At 41.0% G+C, this 17,174-nt stretch overlaps 1 protein-coding gene across 1 annotated transcript in view; it reads right to left on the bottom strand.

Annotated features, from left to right (window-relative positions):
- The window catches only part of CUNH9orf135 (chromosome unknown C9orf135 homolog), an 84,955-nt gene that overhangs the window by 47,503 nt on the left and 20,278 nt on the right, over positions 1-17,174 (bottom strand). Inside the window, exon 2 of the mRNA XM_041662132.1 lies at positions 9,098-9,203. Within this exon, the coding sequence (XP_041518066.1) occupies positions 9,098-9,203 (106 nt within the window). The remainder of the gene's footprint in view (positions 1-9,097; positions 9,204-17,174) is intronic.

The following is a 17,174-nucleotide window of genomic DNA, read 5'->3' as shown; positions in this document are numbered from 1 at the left end:
TAAAAATAAAAACACAACATACTCACACCTATGGAAGATGATGAAGGCGGTTCTAAGAGGCAAGTTCACAGCATTGAAAGCCTACATAAAAACTGGAGAGATTTCATACTACCCACCTAATGACACGCCTGAAAGCTCTAGAACAAGGAGAAGAAATGATACCCCAAAGGAGCAGATGGAAAGAAACAATCAGACTCGGGGCTGAAATAAATGGAATAGCAACAAATAAGCAAAAACAAAACAAAACAATAAAAAATGAAGAATTGGTTCTCCGTGAAAATCAACAAGACTGACAAACCATTAGCCAAATTAACCAAAAGGCAGAGAGTGAAGATCCAAATTAATACAATTAGAAATGAAAAGGGTGGATTACAACAGAAACTGAGGAAAGCCAGAGGACCATAAGGATATTCTGCATTCATAATAACCAGAGATTGGAAACAGCCTGCACACCCATCAACTGACATAGAGACGATGAAATGTGGTACAGGTATGCAGATGGAATATTATTCAGCTATGAAAAATAAAATTTACAGACAAATGGGTAGAGCTAAAAAACAGTCTTCTTGAATGAGGTGACCCAAACCCCAAAAGACAATTTAATGTACTTTTCCTCTTATATGTGAATGTTAACTTGTAAACTTTTCATATGTGTGCTACAATCTACATAACCAAAGAGGTCAGGCACTTAGTAAGGAGCCAGATGGGAGTAGAGGATCTCTCTAGGAAGGGGAATTGAAATATAATGTTATGGAGTGATAAAGATGAAATTAGAAAATAGAGAAGGTGACAGAGAAGGGTAAAGAAGGAAATATAGGGAGGGATAACTAACACTAAAGGCCATTTGAAAAAAATAATATGGAAAACTCTTGTGGAAGTATCTTAAAAATTACACATATATAGAAGGACTCTAAGTGAAGTCACCAAATAATAGGGAAGAAAATGCACCAAGTAGACATCTCATGCCACCAAGTAAAACCTCCTGTTCTAAGAATGGGTTACAGGAGTGCCCATGGAACCCCCAAACATCACAGGCTATTGCCAAGGCTTTGGGTTCCTCTCTACAACTGTAGGTAAGGCCCCATTACTGAAGACAACACGTAATGTCATTGAACACAGGGAAATCAAGCTGGTGCCTAACTAGAAGCTTCACCCTTACTAACTAACATTCATGGTACTGGAAGTTACTCTGCACACTACTGGAGGAAAAAAGATGATCATCCACCCAGCTACAAACCTGAACACCTACAACTGACCTGCCTGCAAAACAAGCTGGTGAAACAGGGGCACAAACGTTATGATAGTAACCAAGAATCTTTCCATTGGATTTAAGGCTTAGTCCATAAGATAAAATGCATTCTGCTAATGGGGCCAAAACCCTGAGATTAGATAGGTCAAGGACTTAAGGAAATTCTGCCACTATAATTCTGCTACAGGAACATAGCAATAAAATGATTGCTAACAATATACTACTAAACCCATAGATAAGTTCCTTCTCAGCCTACATCAGAGAAGCTTTTGGAAGTATATAAGGGTTGACACAGAGATCCACAACTAGACGGTGTGAAGATAGTACAAGACTTTGGAGCACTCAGTCATAAATAGGATTTATTCATCAAATTCCTCCCTCCCCTAAAAGTGTTGGGGATCTATGAGGAAGAGGAGGCAGAAGGACTGTAAAAGCCAGAGGTCATAGATGACTCCAAGGAAAGTGTCTTCTAGGCACAACAAGACTGATCTATTCATGAATGCATAGAAATTATAGCAGCATGCCCGATACTTGAATACATCCAAACCAGACAGGGTCCCAGTACTGAGAGAGGGAAGTGGACACAGGGTCCCACCCCTAGTCACAAAGGTATCTGCAACCAATGCCAGCTGGCAAAGGGAAAACTGGTTTTCTCCAACAGAGTTTCCCTAGGTATAATAACCACAATTCAGGGCAGGACTCATGCCCAGGAGCAGTTGGCCAATGCCAAAGAAATACAATGATATTTTTGTGTACGTTTTCCTTTTCTGTGTTTTGGCATTCTTTTGTCGTATTGGTCTTTTGTCTATTTGTGTTGATTTTAGTTTCTGTGTTTTGTAGTATTTATCTGCTAATCTTTGTTTTTTCTTGTGTTTTTATTTTTGTTCCTTGTGGCTTCTGTTCATTTGCTTGCTTGCTTTTGAAAGAGAGCACACACAAAGTTGGATGGGGAGGGAGTGGGAAGAACTGGCAGAACTTAGGGAACGGAAAACATGATCAAAATCTATTGAATGGAATATTCTTAATTAAAGAGTTGGAGAAAATGGAAAAATACAGTCTGCTTTATCTATTTAAAAAAAAGTCATTGGTGGTGGCACACGCCTTTGATCCTAGCTCTCAGGAGGCAGAGGCAGGAGGATCTCAGTGAGTTCGAGGGCTGCCTGATCTACAAATCTAGTTCTGTTCCAGGACAGCCAAGCCTACACAAAGGAATTCTCTCTTGAGAAAGCAAAAAAAAATAAACAAATAAAGTAATTAATTAATTAATAATGATAACAGAGCACCAAGAAGGCCACTCTTGTTTCTCAGCAGCTGAGCTGCCTGCAGAGACCCTAGCTCTGCGTCCACATCTAGTTTAATTCAGGACCTAAAGGACCCTAGAAAGGTCCCCACCAATAAAACCAACACTGATTTGAACAAATAAGATTCATAAAATACAATCAGAAAAAAATAATTTCATTTTCCCTGCTACCTGTTGAAACAGGCTTTTATAAGATGTATTTTGGTTTTTTGTTTGTTCTGTTTCGTTTTGTTTTTCTTGCCCCTAAAATAAATAAATAAATACTGGGTAATCTCTATTTTGTTCTCTGATCATCCTGAAATATAAAAAAAAAAAATCACTTTCTGTCCTGAGATAGTCTTGGTAAAGGGATTAATAGTAGACAATTACAAAAGCACCTTCTAGCTGTTCGGTTGTCTGGAGTAGGGAGTGGAGTAGAGCGGGGTGGGGTGGGGGATAGAAAATCAGTCAATTGTACCCTATACTTAAATTGTACCCTATACTTCACCTTCTCATTCCCTTCCACAGTCTGTTCAAGACCCAGAGTGATCTACATACCTTAGCAGAGAAAAGCTTTGGCCTTACATGAAATTGATCACTTCGATCTGATATTCTAATTATTGGAACACGACCAATAGGCTTTTTATAAAATTGATGGTACTTGTACCAGATATTATTTTATGTATATACAGTGGAATATTTTTCAGCCCCAAAGAAAAATGGAACTAGCAAGAAACTGGATGAAACTGGAAAATATTGTGTTAATCAATGTTACCCAGGCTCGGAAAGATAAATGCCATATGCTCGCTCTCATATGCAGATTCCAGCATATAACTGTTAAATATTTATATCTAGGTGGGAGTAAATATGTAAAGGCCAGGAAACTAGAAAGAAATCCATGAAATTATAAAGAAAAAAAAGAAGTAGCTCCAAGGAAAGGTGCAGGGAAGACGATAGACCTCTGTGGGGAAGGAAAAGAATGAGGCAAAACGGAACAGTGGAGAAAGGAGACAGAAATGAAGAGAGAATGTGGGATGGAGACAGAAATAGCTAAATTAAGTATTATGAAAATACCATATGTAAACCTGTTACTTTTGTTTTTTTATTTGGTTAAGTGTTTATTTTGATGTCTGTAAGTGTTTTTGCTTACATGTTTGTATACCGTGTGTGTGCTTGGTTGTTTATTTTGATATGTTTAAGTGTTTTGCTTACATGTTTATCTGTGTACCATGTGTGTGCTTGGTGCCTGTGGAGGTCAGAGTAATGAATTCCCGGAACTCGAGTTCCAGGAAGTTGTCAGCTGCCATGTAGGTACTGGGAAATGAACCTGGTTCCAGCAAGGGCTTTTAACCACTGAGCTATCATCTCTCCAGATGTTGCTCTGTAAGATCATTTTAAACAAATAAAATATTTAAATAAAGGAAATAAGTATTAGGAATAAATTATGACTTAATCTGTGTAGGCACTGACTCAATGGTGGAAAAACAAGTTGAAGGTGAATCAATGCTGAGCTGAAGTTTCAAATTTAAATTTTCAAGGATTTCATATATTAGTATTATATTTGTATTATTCCAAGCCCCTCTCTCCTCTCTATGACTCCTCTCATGTTACCCCTACCTCTAAAACTAATGATTTTGTAAGCATAATAGAAGGAATACTTTCATGAAGCAATATAAACAGATAGTGGAGGCAAAAGAGTCCAGATGTGTGCATGTTCCACCGTGTATGTATGTCTGTGGCGTACCATTTAAGTCCCATTAATGAACTGTAACCCTTATCCCTGCTAAAAGCAAACTGATGTATGTTTAAAAAGAAAACTAGTTCATACCAGTGCTAAATTAAGACTTGGTGACTGGTGCCTAAATGGAACATCAAAGGCGAGTGATCTGATCTAAATGATGGGTGCCCTGCTTTCATCCCTGTCCCAAATCCTTAGAAATTGCAGAGAAGATATTTGGTAAAAGAATTAAACCCACAGATGCAGCAGAAATCAGACAAGGACCACTCAATGTGCCAAAATGTATATAGAACTCCTCAAAGAGGAAAGGCAGATGCAGTTATACTGATGCTAGAAAAGATGGTCCAAAGGAGTTCCAGGAAAGGATGCACAGAAGGCTGCTATCAACCTTACATTAGGAGGATGCAGAGTCAGGAAACAAGAGGTGGCCCTGGCTCAGCAGCCCACTGCCCAATGCCTTGCTTTGATAATGGCACTTCAAGGGATTTGTCTGTAAGATTCTGGTCTGTGTGCTTCCTTCAGATATCTAGGCAGGAAGACAAGAGGCATCTTGTTGCAGGATATTTGATCACATTGTGAAACCCCAAGACTGAGTTTAAAAAATCAACCTTGGATCAGGGGGCAGAGCCAGTAACTAGTTGACAGGAATTAACCCCTGAGAGTATGGAGGAGCCAGGAATATGGATAGAGAGACACACAGGAAGAAGTAGGGGAGGAACTTAGAGTTTCACGGTCTTTTATTGGGGGGAGGGGTTGGGATGGCTGGAGAAATACTTTCTTTGTGGGTCTCTGGCCCAAAAGGAAGGCCAGCTAGTTGCTACTGGACTTCTCTGAGCTACAGGTATTCACTCTAACATCTGACTCCCAAATCTTTATTGGTAAATAGAATGATAGAAACTTAGTTAAAAACACCACTAGGTGCCCAACGTAGGGAGAAAGGCACCTTCAGCTTGGCTTCATAAATAGAAAAATGGCCAGTACTTAGGCAGGAGAGGGGAGGTGGGAATTCTGGAAAGAGGCAGGAACTCTGTGGGGAATGAGACACAGAGGAAATCAGATGTATAAGTACTGAGGAGAGGTAATGAGCCATGTGCAGAACATAGATTAATATAAATGGGTTAATTTAAGTTTTAAGAGCTATTTGGGTGTCTATAACTCCAGTTCCAGGGGATCTAACACTCTTACATAGATATGTGTGCAGGCAAAACACCAAGGCACCTAAAATAAAAAAATTAAGTCATTAAAAAAAATCAAAGAGCTCGTTGGGAAGAAGCCTAAGCTAAGGCCAGCTTTTATTCCTAATAAGAAGTCTCCATATCATTATTTGGGGGTTGGTGGTTCAAAGAAAGTTTGACTATAGCATCTTTAAGATGGCAGTGTCAAATTGCCATCTGCTAAGTCACAAGACGCATCTTTAAGATCACACTGTAAATTACCATCTACTAAGTCAAAGGCAAATATCTGAACTAACCAAGTGAGTTATACTCAAGTGTCTGAGATCTGATACAATTATTTCTTCTTATTCCCCCTTTAGAGTCATTAAGTTTCAATGCCATGTTTCCCACCAACATAGTTCGTACTTAAGTATATTAGTCATTTTTAAAGTCTTTAATATTTTTATCAGACAAATACTAATTTATGAATTTATAGGCTGTGATGTTTCAACTCATTGCATTGTACAATGACCAAATCTGCATAATTATTATATCCATTGCCTCAAATGTTTACCATATCTTTAAAGACTTGCAAAATCTTTATTTATTGCAAAATCCCATTGCTATGAACTCGGTTCTGTGCGATAGGACACACTCATTCCCCCTACCTATTGGCACTTGGTACCAAGTTACTCACTCTCTCCACCCTCTCCCACTCCCACCCTTCCTCTCCAAACCTCTGGTAAAAGTGTCTTACTTTCTTCTTGAACTTTATTTAATTCCACATACATAAGATCTTTAGTTTAAGGGGAACCACAAACCACCTCTTGAAAAGTGGTCTTTATTTATCCAGTGACTCCCACCTCAACGTCAGAGTTGCTTCACCAGGTAAAAGTATGTGTGCATATCCTTGTGTGTATACACACACACACACACACACACACACACTAATAAGTATAATAATAATAAAAATAATTATGATGATGATGCCTCAAACATAGTTAATCAATGTAGTCCTTCCTTCCTTCTTTCCTCCCTCCCCTCCCTCCCTCTCTCCTTCCTTCCCTCCCTTCTTTTTCTCCTTCCTTCCTTCCATAATTATGTATTGAGTACAGACTCAATGTGCTGGGCACTGCTTTAGGAATTGGGGCTCTAAAAGGAACCAAACAGAGTGATGATCCTACATTTATAGAGCTTGACTCTAGTAGAAGGAGACAGACTACTTTTAAGTTTGGCAGGTTTACCAACAGGCAGGGAGAACAGAGCCATTTGTAGTTAAAGTTACAGGTGTAGCATAGCCCAGTGCTTGAGAAACAGAGGTCTAATCATAAAAAGCAATGAACCTAGTCTGTCTTTACTAGAAGATAGCCTTTAAGCCCAAATCAAGACAGACTCATTCATCATTTCTTTCCCTGAGGGGGAGACTCAGACATTGTCTTGACCGATTATGTTTTACTACCACAGCTTATGATCTGAGTCCTTCCTAGCTTATCTCAAATCCCCACAGTAGTAGCCCTGCTGCCTACGCGCTATGACTAACAGTCTGGGCCCCACTTCCAGGCAGAAGTGGTCTCTTCATGACTGGAAGTGAACTACCACACTTCCTGCTGTAATGATTTCCCTTGTGACAGCAGGACCTCATGGAGCCAGCCCTGAGATCATGATCAACAGGACACAGTGTGACCAAGACTGACTAGGCTTATTTCTTGGCCCCTCCTTCTATCCTTCTATATTATCCTATTGCTACCTGTGAGGGTTTACAATCACTCTCTCACTCTTCCTTCCCAGCATGGCAACACCAGACAGTTCTTCCTGCTGTCACCACATGCCTCTGACTGGACTCTGGAGACAGTGTGGTCCGTTAGGAAGATGCCACAGCACACCGTCAGTCCTCTGGCCTAGCGCTGCAGCAACAGCAATTCGTCTCCCGAGCTTTGGCATTTAGTGTGTCTCCTGTACTGGGTTGCTGGCTCTCTTCCCCGGTCCTACAGTTTTTCTCAGAGGACTCCAGCAGGTTTTATCTTGTGGCTCGTCCGGGCCAACACATTTAGAGATACTTGGCAACTCTGAAAGCAGCTGGCTCCATCTTGCTTCCGTTCTGCCACGGTAGGCATAGCACCCTCCCTAAAGTTCTCAAGGTAGTGTCACCGACGAGGGTCCTACATTTTTGAAATGTCAGGACACACGTCTCTCTGAACTAGCAATCCTCAGGTAAACGAATCCCCTTTCAAATAGGTTGGCAGCCTCTCCAAAAACCTAACAGCCAGTAGTGATTTACTCTGGTTTGGAGGTCTCAGATGGTCCTCCCTAGGCAGACCAGCTTCTTAGGTTCTGTGCTTCTGGACAAATATCAAGGGCATTCATAGCTGAGTATAGTGGGAGATGGAAAGAAAGATCAGAGGTTCAAGGTCATCCTCAGCTACATAGGAAGTGTGAGGCCAGCCTGGACTACATGAAATACTAGCTCAGAAAAAAAAAGGCACTCCAGACTTAGGCCTCTGCCAAAACTTTGGGCAAAACAAGGACAAGGTCTTTCACTGCTACTGGAGTTCACTTCTTTCTTTCTGGCAAGGCTGATCTTGTTTCTGTCTCCCCCGGAGCTGGAGTTACAGGTGAGTGACAGGTGCCCTGCTTATTGAGATCTTAACACTGTGAGATCTTAACACTGGTCCTTATGACATGCATCAAATGCTCCCAATCGCTCAATCATCTCTTCGAGCCCCTGAAATGGGCTTTTATTTAGCCCCAAAGCTACTGCCATTGTATGGCACAAGTGAGGAGTTTTTGGGCTGCTAAGTTTATGTTGACTAGACAGATACTCAGGCTTGCAAGCATTAACCTACTCTGCCTGGTTCAAATAGGAACTGTTTAGACAATGCATATTCTGTGACTGGATCCCAAAATTTTGTGATCCTATTAATAGCAGGTTTAATTTCTTGTAACACCTACCATGAGAAAAGTATATAAAAAGGCAAACATTCAGAGACCTTGGTTCAAACTTCACCTTCCCATTCCCTGGCTGTGTGACAATGAATGAACAGCTCAACTCTCAGGAGATTCTCTCCCTGCCACTATAAAATGGAGATAAACCCGTTTCACAGGATTATTCTGGAAGATGGAAGGTATCCAGCAAGATGTTACTGTCCCACCAAGATCCTGGGGCTGTAGCATAGCACCGCATCTGCCAGGCACTGGGGATCTTTAAGAGGTGAGCGACTCCTTTGATAGGGAACCATTAGGCCACTGAGGGTATACTCTCAAAAGAAATTGGGTGGCCCGGTTTCACTTTCCCCCTTTTCTAGCCCTAAAATGTGGCTACTTACTCTGACATGCATTCCCCCCCAATGACATGCGGCACTTATCAGACCAATGGGGTGACCTGACTTTGGACATAAACCTCCAGAACTGGGAATGGAAATAAATGTCTTTGCTTCAACGTAGCCTGTATCAGTTATTTTTTTTTATTAGCAGCAGAAAGCTAACTAATACAGTCAGGCAGCATGCTAAGCACTTTGTTGCGTCTAATTCAGCCAATAACCTTAAGAGGCTTGCTAAGTGTACTGCAACCAAGCGACCGAATTAATGTCACTAATGACTAACAACATTGGGAGAAAATACTTTTCACTGTTTCAGAATGACAAAGATTTCAGACAAAGAAATTAACAACAATTACTTACTGGACAGTCAGTTCCAAACCGCCAATATGTTGAATTACACAGTTTTTTCACTGTCTCAGGGCCCTCTATATCATAATCTTTGGGGAAAGCTTCTCTGTCACGGTGCCTTCAGGGAAAAAAGTATTAAAACATTACTAGAAAAATCCTTATTGACCATGCATTGATTTTTAAAACCTTTAAATTTGATATATTTCATGTTATTCTCTTAATCATAAATTTGTCAAATTCATGATGGATGATGTATTTCTCACCCCTTTTCAAGGAACTCTGAGACTACTTCCTAAAAGTAACTTGGCACATTCAATAAAACTTACACTGTCACAGAAACACTACTTAACTAACACAGTAATTATTCAGTAGCTCCAGTGAACTGAATCTTATTTAATAATGTAAATTAATTATTGACAGTAAATCCAAAAATAAGATATGGGAATAGCTTTAAAAAGCAACTTGTCACTTTAGAAATTTAATTATGTTGTTTCTTAAACAAGGCAGGCTGCGTGATTGATAACCTGCGTGGTTCCGGTTTCCAAAGAACACCTAAGGAAACTGATAACCACCAGCTAAAAACCAAGCGACAAAGACCTACTTCTTTTTTTTTATTAGAGATTTATTTATGTACACGAGTGCTCTAGTGCTTTATCTTCATGTATGAGTTCATGCCAGAAGATTCCACTATAGATCATTGCGAGCCACCATGGGGTTGCTGGAAATTGAACTCAGGACCTCTGAAAGAGCAGCCAATGCTCTCAACGGCTGAGCCAACTTTCCAGCCACAAAGCCCCACTTCTTAAAGTATGTGTGGAAGAGGAAGAAGTATTCCAGTCATCTTGGCTAAGAGGTGGTTAGGGCTAACTTTAAAAAGAGGGAGGAAGAGAAAGAGAGATTTGCTATGATAAATGACAAGAAGGTGCTGCGGTTGACAAGCGAAGTAAATTTTCCTATAGCTGTTTTAGATTGCATAAAGGAAGTTGAGACCAAGCATTGACAGAAGGGGCCCTCAGGGATGCAAGGCAGGGACTGCACATGGGATACCCAAAAGCACATCCAACCATCTGTTTACTCAGCTGAGACCGGTAAGGCCCCGCTTGGTGAGATTTGAAAATGGTATATCCCCTCTGAAACTCTGGTATACATTAGATTTCCTCAGTGGTAGTGCTGAGAGATTGGCCTGAGAAGAGGCAATTAGGTCTTTGAGGTGTACTGGAACCTTTCCTTACTGGGTTAGTGTGGCAGGTTGAATGTAATTGGCCCTCACAAGCTCATAGGGAGTGGCACTACTAGGAGCTAAGACTTTGTTAGAGAAAGCGTGTCACTGTGGAGGTGGGCTTTGAAGGCGTCTGTGCTCAAGCTCTCTCCAGTGTCTCAGTTCACTTCCTGTTGTCTGTGGGTCAAGATGTAGGACTCTCAGCTTCTTTTCCAGTATCATGTCTGCCTGCATGTCCCCCCCATGCCCCACCATGATGATCACGGCTTAAACTCTGAACTGTAAGCCACCCCAGTTAAATGTTTTCCTTTATAAGAATTGCCATGGTCATGGTGCATCTTCACAGCAATAGAAAGCATAATGAAGAGAGTTTTGGTAATACTAGGTGAACTCTCGTTCTTGAGAGACTGGATTAGCTACCTTGAGAGCAGACTTATGTGGAACCGCCCCTTACTTGCCTCTTCTATTTTTATAAGCTCCCCCTGCTTAACCATGCTGTAACGAGGCCTAGGGTCCTTGGCAGGTGCAATCACCTAGTCTTGAACTTCCAACCTTAAGAGCTATGAGCTTTCTTTTTATAAATTACCCAGAATTGTGGTCTGAGTATGAAATTCCACCGTAGGATCATATGTTTGAACGTTTGGTTCTCAACTGTTTGGAAAATTATAGAACATTTTAGGAAGTGGGTTCTTACAGTCATTGCAGTTGACCCTAAGGTTTGACATCTAGGCCCTGTTTCATGTCTTCTCCATTTCCAGCTGAGGATGTGCGATGACCACAGTCAGTTCATGTTCTAACCCCCTCCTCACTCCCTTATCCCCCGTCCCATGCCTCCTCTAGTATAATATACAGTATCTCCCTGAACTGTGAGATATAACAAACTTTCTCAAATTGTGTTGAAATAGGAGTGGCGGGGCTGCGTTCCCGGCATCCGGCCGCCCGCATGGCTAGCTTATGCCCCGAAATAATTACACAGAAACTGTATTCTTTTAAACACTGCCTGGCCCATTAGTTCCAGCCTCTTGTTGGCTAGCTCTTACATATTGATCTAACCCATTTCTAATATTCTGTGTAGCCCACGAGGTGGCTTACCAGGGAAGATCTTAACCTGCGTCTGTCTGGAGTAGGAGAATCATGGCAACCCCTGACTCAGCTTCTTTCTCCCAGCATTCTATTCTGTTTACTCCACTCACCTAAAGGTTGGCCTATCAAATGGGCCTAGGCAGTTTCTTTATTAATTAACCAATGAAAGCAACAGATTAGAAAGAAATCACTCCCACATCAAAACTGCCTTTGTCAGATCTTTGATCACAGAAGCTTAGGGTTTCTATTGCTGTGAAGAGACACCATGACCATGACAACTTTTATAAAGCAAAATATTTTATTGGGACTGGCTTACAGCTTCAGTGGTTTAGTCCATTATTATTGTGGTAAGACATGGTGGTGTGTAGGCAGACATGGTGCAGGAGACAGAGCTGAGAGTGCTACATCTTGATCCACAGGCAGTGGAAAGAAAGACTGTGTTACAATGGCCAGAACTGAGCTTAGAAAACCTCAAACCCTGCCTCCATAGTGACGCACTCCATAGTGACACACTTCCTCCAAGGTCACATCTACTCCAACAAGGCCACTACTCCTAATAGTGCCACTCCCTATGGGCCAAGCATTCAAACACATGAGTCTACGGGGGCCAAATCTATTCAAACCACCAGAGTCACAAAGAAAACAATGAGTGCATCCAGCCACCAGTATTTTGTCGGAGCAACAGAAAGCAGACTGAAATGGTGCTACCTTTTGTTTGGCTGCATTTGAAACAGGCACAAACTTGCATTGGGGAATAACCTTTAGCTACTCCCCGCCTCTGCAGAACTTGACATAACTAAGCAATTAGAAAGGAATCCTCAATTTGGCCAATTTCTTCCAGCTATGAGGGTGTTTTATGTTATTTTGGCACCCAGAATCCCTCTTTGCTGTCACTTTATCAGCAGAAGCATCCCCAGCTCCCTGTGACCTCCCATTGCAGATCCACCCATGATGCAGGTTGGGCATTTGTGTATCTGTTGGCCATCTGTATGACTGAGAAACATCCGCAAAAGGTCCATTGCTATTTAAGTTGCATTATTTTGCTTTTGGTTATTGAGGTTTTGAGTTTCTTGTATATTTTGGACATGGACCTCCTGTGAGATGAATAGTTGATTAATATGTTCTGCTTGCTATGCTGTCTCCACTGCTATGATGAAGTTTTTCAAATGATATAATCGAGTTTGTCTACTTTTGGGTTTGTGACTTTTTTCTCAAGGCAGGGGGTGGGTTGCCTTCTTTTAAAAAATTCCTGGCCCATTTCAATGTTTTGAAGCATTTTTCTGCTTTTTTTTTCCTTCTAGTAGTTTAAAACTTCACGTGTTATAATTAAATCTTTGATTTTTTAAAAGTATTTTTGTTTTTGTGTTTTTAAAGACAAGGCTGGTCTAAAACTCCTGGTTGTTTTGGTTGAGGCTCCTACATGCTGGAACGACAGGCACATGCTACCACACTGGGATTTTTCATCCATTTGCAGCTGTTTTCTGTTTGCTTGTTTGCTTTCTGCTGTTGTTTGTTTGCGTGTTCATTTTCTTGCAATTGGTGAGATTGTGTCCAGTTTTATATTTCTGATGTGCACACCCCGTATCCCCAGCACCTTAATGTCAGGGTCCAGCCTCGACGAGTTTCGCCCACACACCCTCACTGAAAGCACCCTCATTTCCCACACATTTTCATTTTTAAAGAGCCGGTGTCACCGATGCTCTAAGCTGAGTTCACAACACATCAGGCACACATCTGTCATCTTGGCTCCTGGAGTCCGGAGAAAGAGGACTGATGTGTGTAAAGACAGCCTATGCGAGGCTCTGCCTCCAAAGCAAAACCAAACACAGTTTTAGTTGTGGAATCTAGGTAGAGTGGGATGCGGCCAGGATCAAGCTAGAAGCTGCCAATAACGCTGCTGAACTCTCATGATGTTTGGGTAAGTGCCCACCACAAAAAGAAACAACTGGAAACACATGCCATTAGCACTGAGGTCGAGACAGCTGTGGAGAATAGACGGACCCCTCACTCAAACAAAAGCGCTTCCTTGAGCAGTCAGTCTTCCCCAGAAATGGGTGGGACCCATTTCAAGTATTTGAAGAGAATATCCAAAACAAAATAGTCATCCATCAACTCTAAGAATAAGACCTTTAACATAAAAATCAGCATAAAACAAAACAATCCTATATTCTTTCAAAATGAGTAAGTTTAACCATGTTTGAAAAGGTGCCCTGTCACTGTAGACTACACAGCAACTTGGATTACCAAAAAGACCGTCACTGGCCAGCCCTGTTCAGGTCCAGGGTCTTCGCAGGTCTCCGTTCAGACATGAATCTGAAAGGAGCTGGTCTACAATTAGCTCAATGCCAAAGGCATTTGAATGTAGGTATTCTATGCAACTGAATTCCAGGCCAGGGAACATCACAGAAAAAAAGGACGAAAAGAATGTGAGATGGAAAACAGGGAGAACTATTCAGTGCCACTATCTGGGCACGACATAGCCATTGACGTCTCGAATTCACAGCTGCCATGATTCCTCACACTGGAGCCTGAGCAATACTGGCCCTGTCAATAGTATGATGGAGGGATAGGAAACTCATTGTTTTTATTAGGGTTACTATCACTGTGATAAACACCATGACCAAAAACAGCTTGGAGAGGAGAGGGTTTTATATGGCTTGCTCTTCCACATCACTGTTCATCCATTGAAGGAAGTCAGAACTGGAACTCAAACAGGCAGGAGCTGACATAGAGGCTATGGAGGGGTACTGCTTACTAGCTTGCTCTCCATGGCTTGTTCAGCCTCCTTTCTTATAGAACCCAGGACCACCACCCCAGGAGTGCCATCAAACACTAAGAAAGTGCCCTACAGGCTTGCCAACAGCCCAATCTTAGGGAGGCATTTTCTCACTTGGGGGGTCCCTTCTTTCTGATGACTCTATCTTGTGTCAAGTTGATACAAATCTAGGCAGCGTATTCATGGAGTCTTAGCTCTCCCTATGGAAGAGTCTATGACTGAGAGAATCATTGTCTGCAATTGTGTACTCACTGGTGAGTCCACCAGGCTCCAGCAGATAATTCCAGACCCATGGCCATAACAACAGCTTTATTTAAACTCAATGGATCACAAAACAAAACAAAAAGTCATGAATGTGGGGAACAGATTTGTTGGGAAGAGGGGAAGTTCAGAGGAGTGGGGCAGGTGAAGGATTAAACTGCATTTTATACATGATGGAAATGTCAAAGAACAAATTTAATTAACAGATGATATTAAAATTCTTTTTAGTTAAAACTGATTCACAGTGTAAATATTAAATTCTAAAGAATATTTCAGAAACTAGCAGAACATAATCAAAACCTTATCCACTTTGCTTCAAACGCATAAGCTCTACAAAACCTTGATCTATCTTGTAGTCAAGACAAAGGACGCTGATGTTGTTGTGAAATAAGGGTAGCACAGTTTGGTACGTGGACTGGACTACCTTGAAATAATAGAAAGTGTTTCAAATCTGGGAGCTGTCCTGGTTCTAAAACCAGAAGCTCTTTTAAATTCTTAGACTCCTTTTTAAACTCAAACTTAATAAATGAGAAATGTTTGTCTTTACTTCACTATGTTATTATGAAGATTTTATATAAAAAATATAAAAGCACTCACAGAAAACCAACAGAGTAATTTTGACTTTTTTTCAACATTGAACTATTTTAAAAAATACTAAATATAATACAACATATGTCATTAAAAAGTCATGTAAACACAAAAGACTCTGTGTAGTCAAAGTAATTCTCAGCTTCAGGTGAGATCAGAAGCCACAGTTCCCTTCAGCCCACGCCACCACAGGGAATCCTAATCCCTCCTTGCAGAAGAAAGGTGGAGTTAGGGCATAGGGTTCCTGTCTAGCAAAGGGGTCAGGTTATACACTAGGGTTTCTGTAGTCTTGGGTCTAGAAGGAATGGGGAGGAAGTGGAAGTTTGCAAAGAAATTTTTTTCCCCCAGTACCACATCTCACACTGTTCTAGAATGATCCATTAATGTATCCAGCTCTCATGAGACTGAGGACTTCTTAGACAGAGATTATTTTTGATTTATCTTTTTGATCTGGTGACTTGCATAGTCTGGCACGTTATAAACAATTAGATCTTTTATGATTGATGGACGGGTTGAATCTTCCTACATTTTGTTACTGCCGCTCTAATATAGATGCGGAAAGCAAGGGCTTTCAAATGTGCCCATAAAGAGAAATAGCATCCTGGCTCAGTCTTCAAAAGCACCCATCAGGAGGGAGTGATCATGCATATTGACAGGTTAGCTCTCTGCAACACCAGCCAGTCTCCAGAGGAATTATAAGCCTACCTGCTAAATGGGAAACACTCTCACTAGACATGTGCATGACACCAATTGCAGAGGGTTTTGAATATGAGAAGTATCTGACATGAGAACAATGAAATTCTGAGCCCAATCCAGCTTCTGGTTGCTTGACAAGAGACACATTTCCTTTGCAGATTTCAAAGATGTTAAAAATGTTTAGTTAAGACTCCAGAAGGCAGAATATATTAACTTTAAGCTTCAGAATTATTAATGTAGTTCACAGCTATGCTGTCAGCTATTGTATTTTCTGATGTAAATGTAGTACAAATAAGAAGAGAGATATCTTTTCTATTAAGTTTCATAATCCTCAGCTACCCAAGGCTTTAAAAGAAAACTACCCTGGAGAGTCGGCTATGTCCCCCGACACATTCAAAAATTAAAACAAATAGAAGCAAATGCTGCAAACAGATTTGGCGATCCTTTTTAAGATTTCATAGGCAAAAAGGTGTATAGGCCAAGCTAGTGTCATTTAGCAGTTTATACATTAAACCGACAAGAACACTTAGATATATTTGCGGCATTGTAAGGAGCTTTTATGGTTTTTAGAGGAATCGTGACATCTTCGAGTAGTGAACAGGGATTTTGTTTTTTGGTGTATCCTATGTTGTGATTTGCAATTCTGCACCACGATCCTAAAATTTGCAGCTTAAACTGTGCTCTAGAGAAAACTACCTGGTGAAGATGGATATGCTGTATTTTCCTCATTCAACATATATTGAGTGGCATGCAAATCAAGACGTATCAGTGTTATAAATTTCCTACATAGACAATCTTCAAAAGCAAGAAAATCTATAGAGAATATTGTGAGCAAAGAAATGAATAGAGCAGTCGGTGACAGGAAGCAGTTAAGGAAATGTCAGTCTGATTGACTGCCAAACACATGACTTATGGACAGCTGAAGAAACACATATCAGACAAGGAGACAGTACAACTTATTACACTATCTGGGACGCATTTTGTGATTTGATGTCCAGTAGAAATAATGACAGCCGTCCTGCTCAAACCAAGACAGCTAGCCCTCAATTATCTTCCTTTTCCAGCATGCTTCTCAGGGTTTCTGTGACCTCCCCTCCAAAAATAGCTAGTATTAGTTGGCCAAAGACACTCAGAGCCTACTGTGGTAGTTCAGGCCTAGAATCACAGCGTCTGAGATGGGGAAACAGGAGGTTCATGAATTCAAGGCTAGCTCTGGCTACAAAGTGAGAGCCCACAACTCAAAAAACAAAACAAGAGAAACCAAAAAGGTGTTCTGGGGGGAGGAAAGGGACTCAAGGGAAAGAAAGATTTTAAAAATGAATTACACATTCAGTTAAGTCCACTGTAGTGCAAAGGACATCGAGATCACTGGCTCTCAACCTGTAGGTCATGATCCCTTTGGGGGGTGACAAATGACCTTTTCATAGGCATCACATAGCCTGCATATCAAGATACTTACATTATGA

This window comes from Microtus oregoni, unplaced genomic scaffold (genome assembly GCF_018167655.1).
Source record: "Microtus oregoni isolate MIOR12 unplaced genomic scaffold, Mior012 000012F_ref0000307, whole genome shotgun sequence".
Lineage (NCBI taxonomy): Eukaryota > Metazoa > Chordata > Mammalia > Rodentia > Cricetidae > Microtus > Microtus oregoni.
The sequence above is the reverse complement of the archived record's forward strand: the minus strand, read 5'-3'. Positions and strand labels throughout refer to the sequence as shown.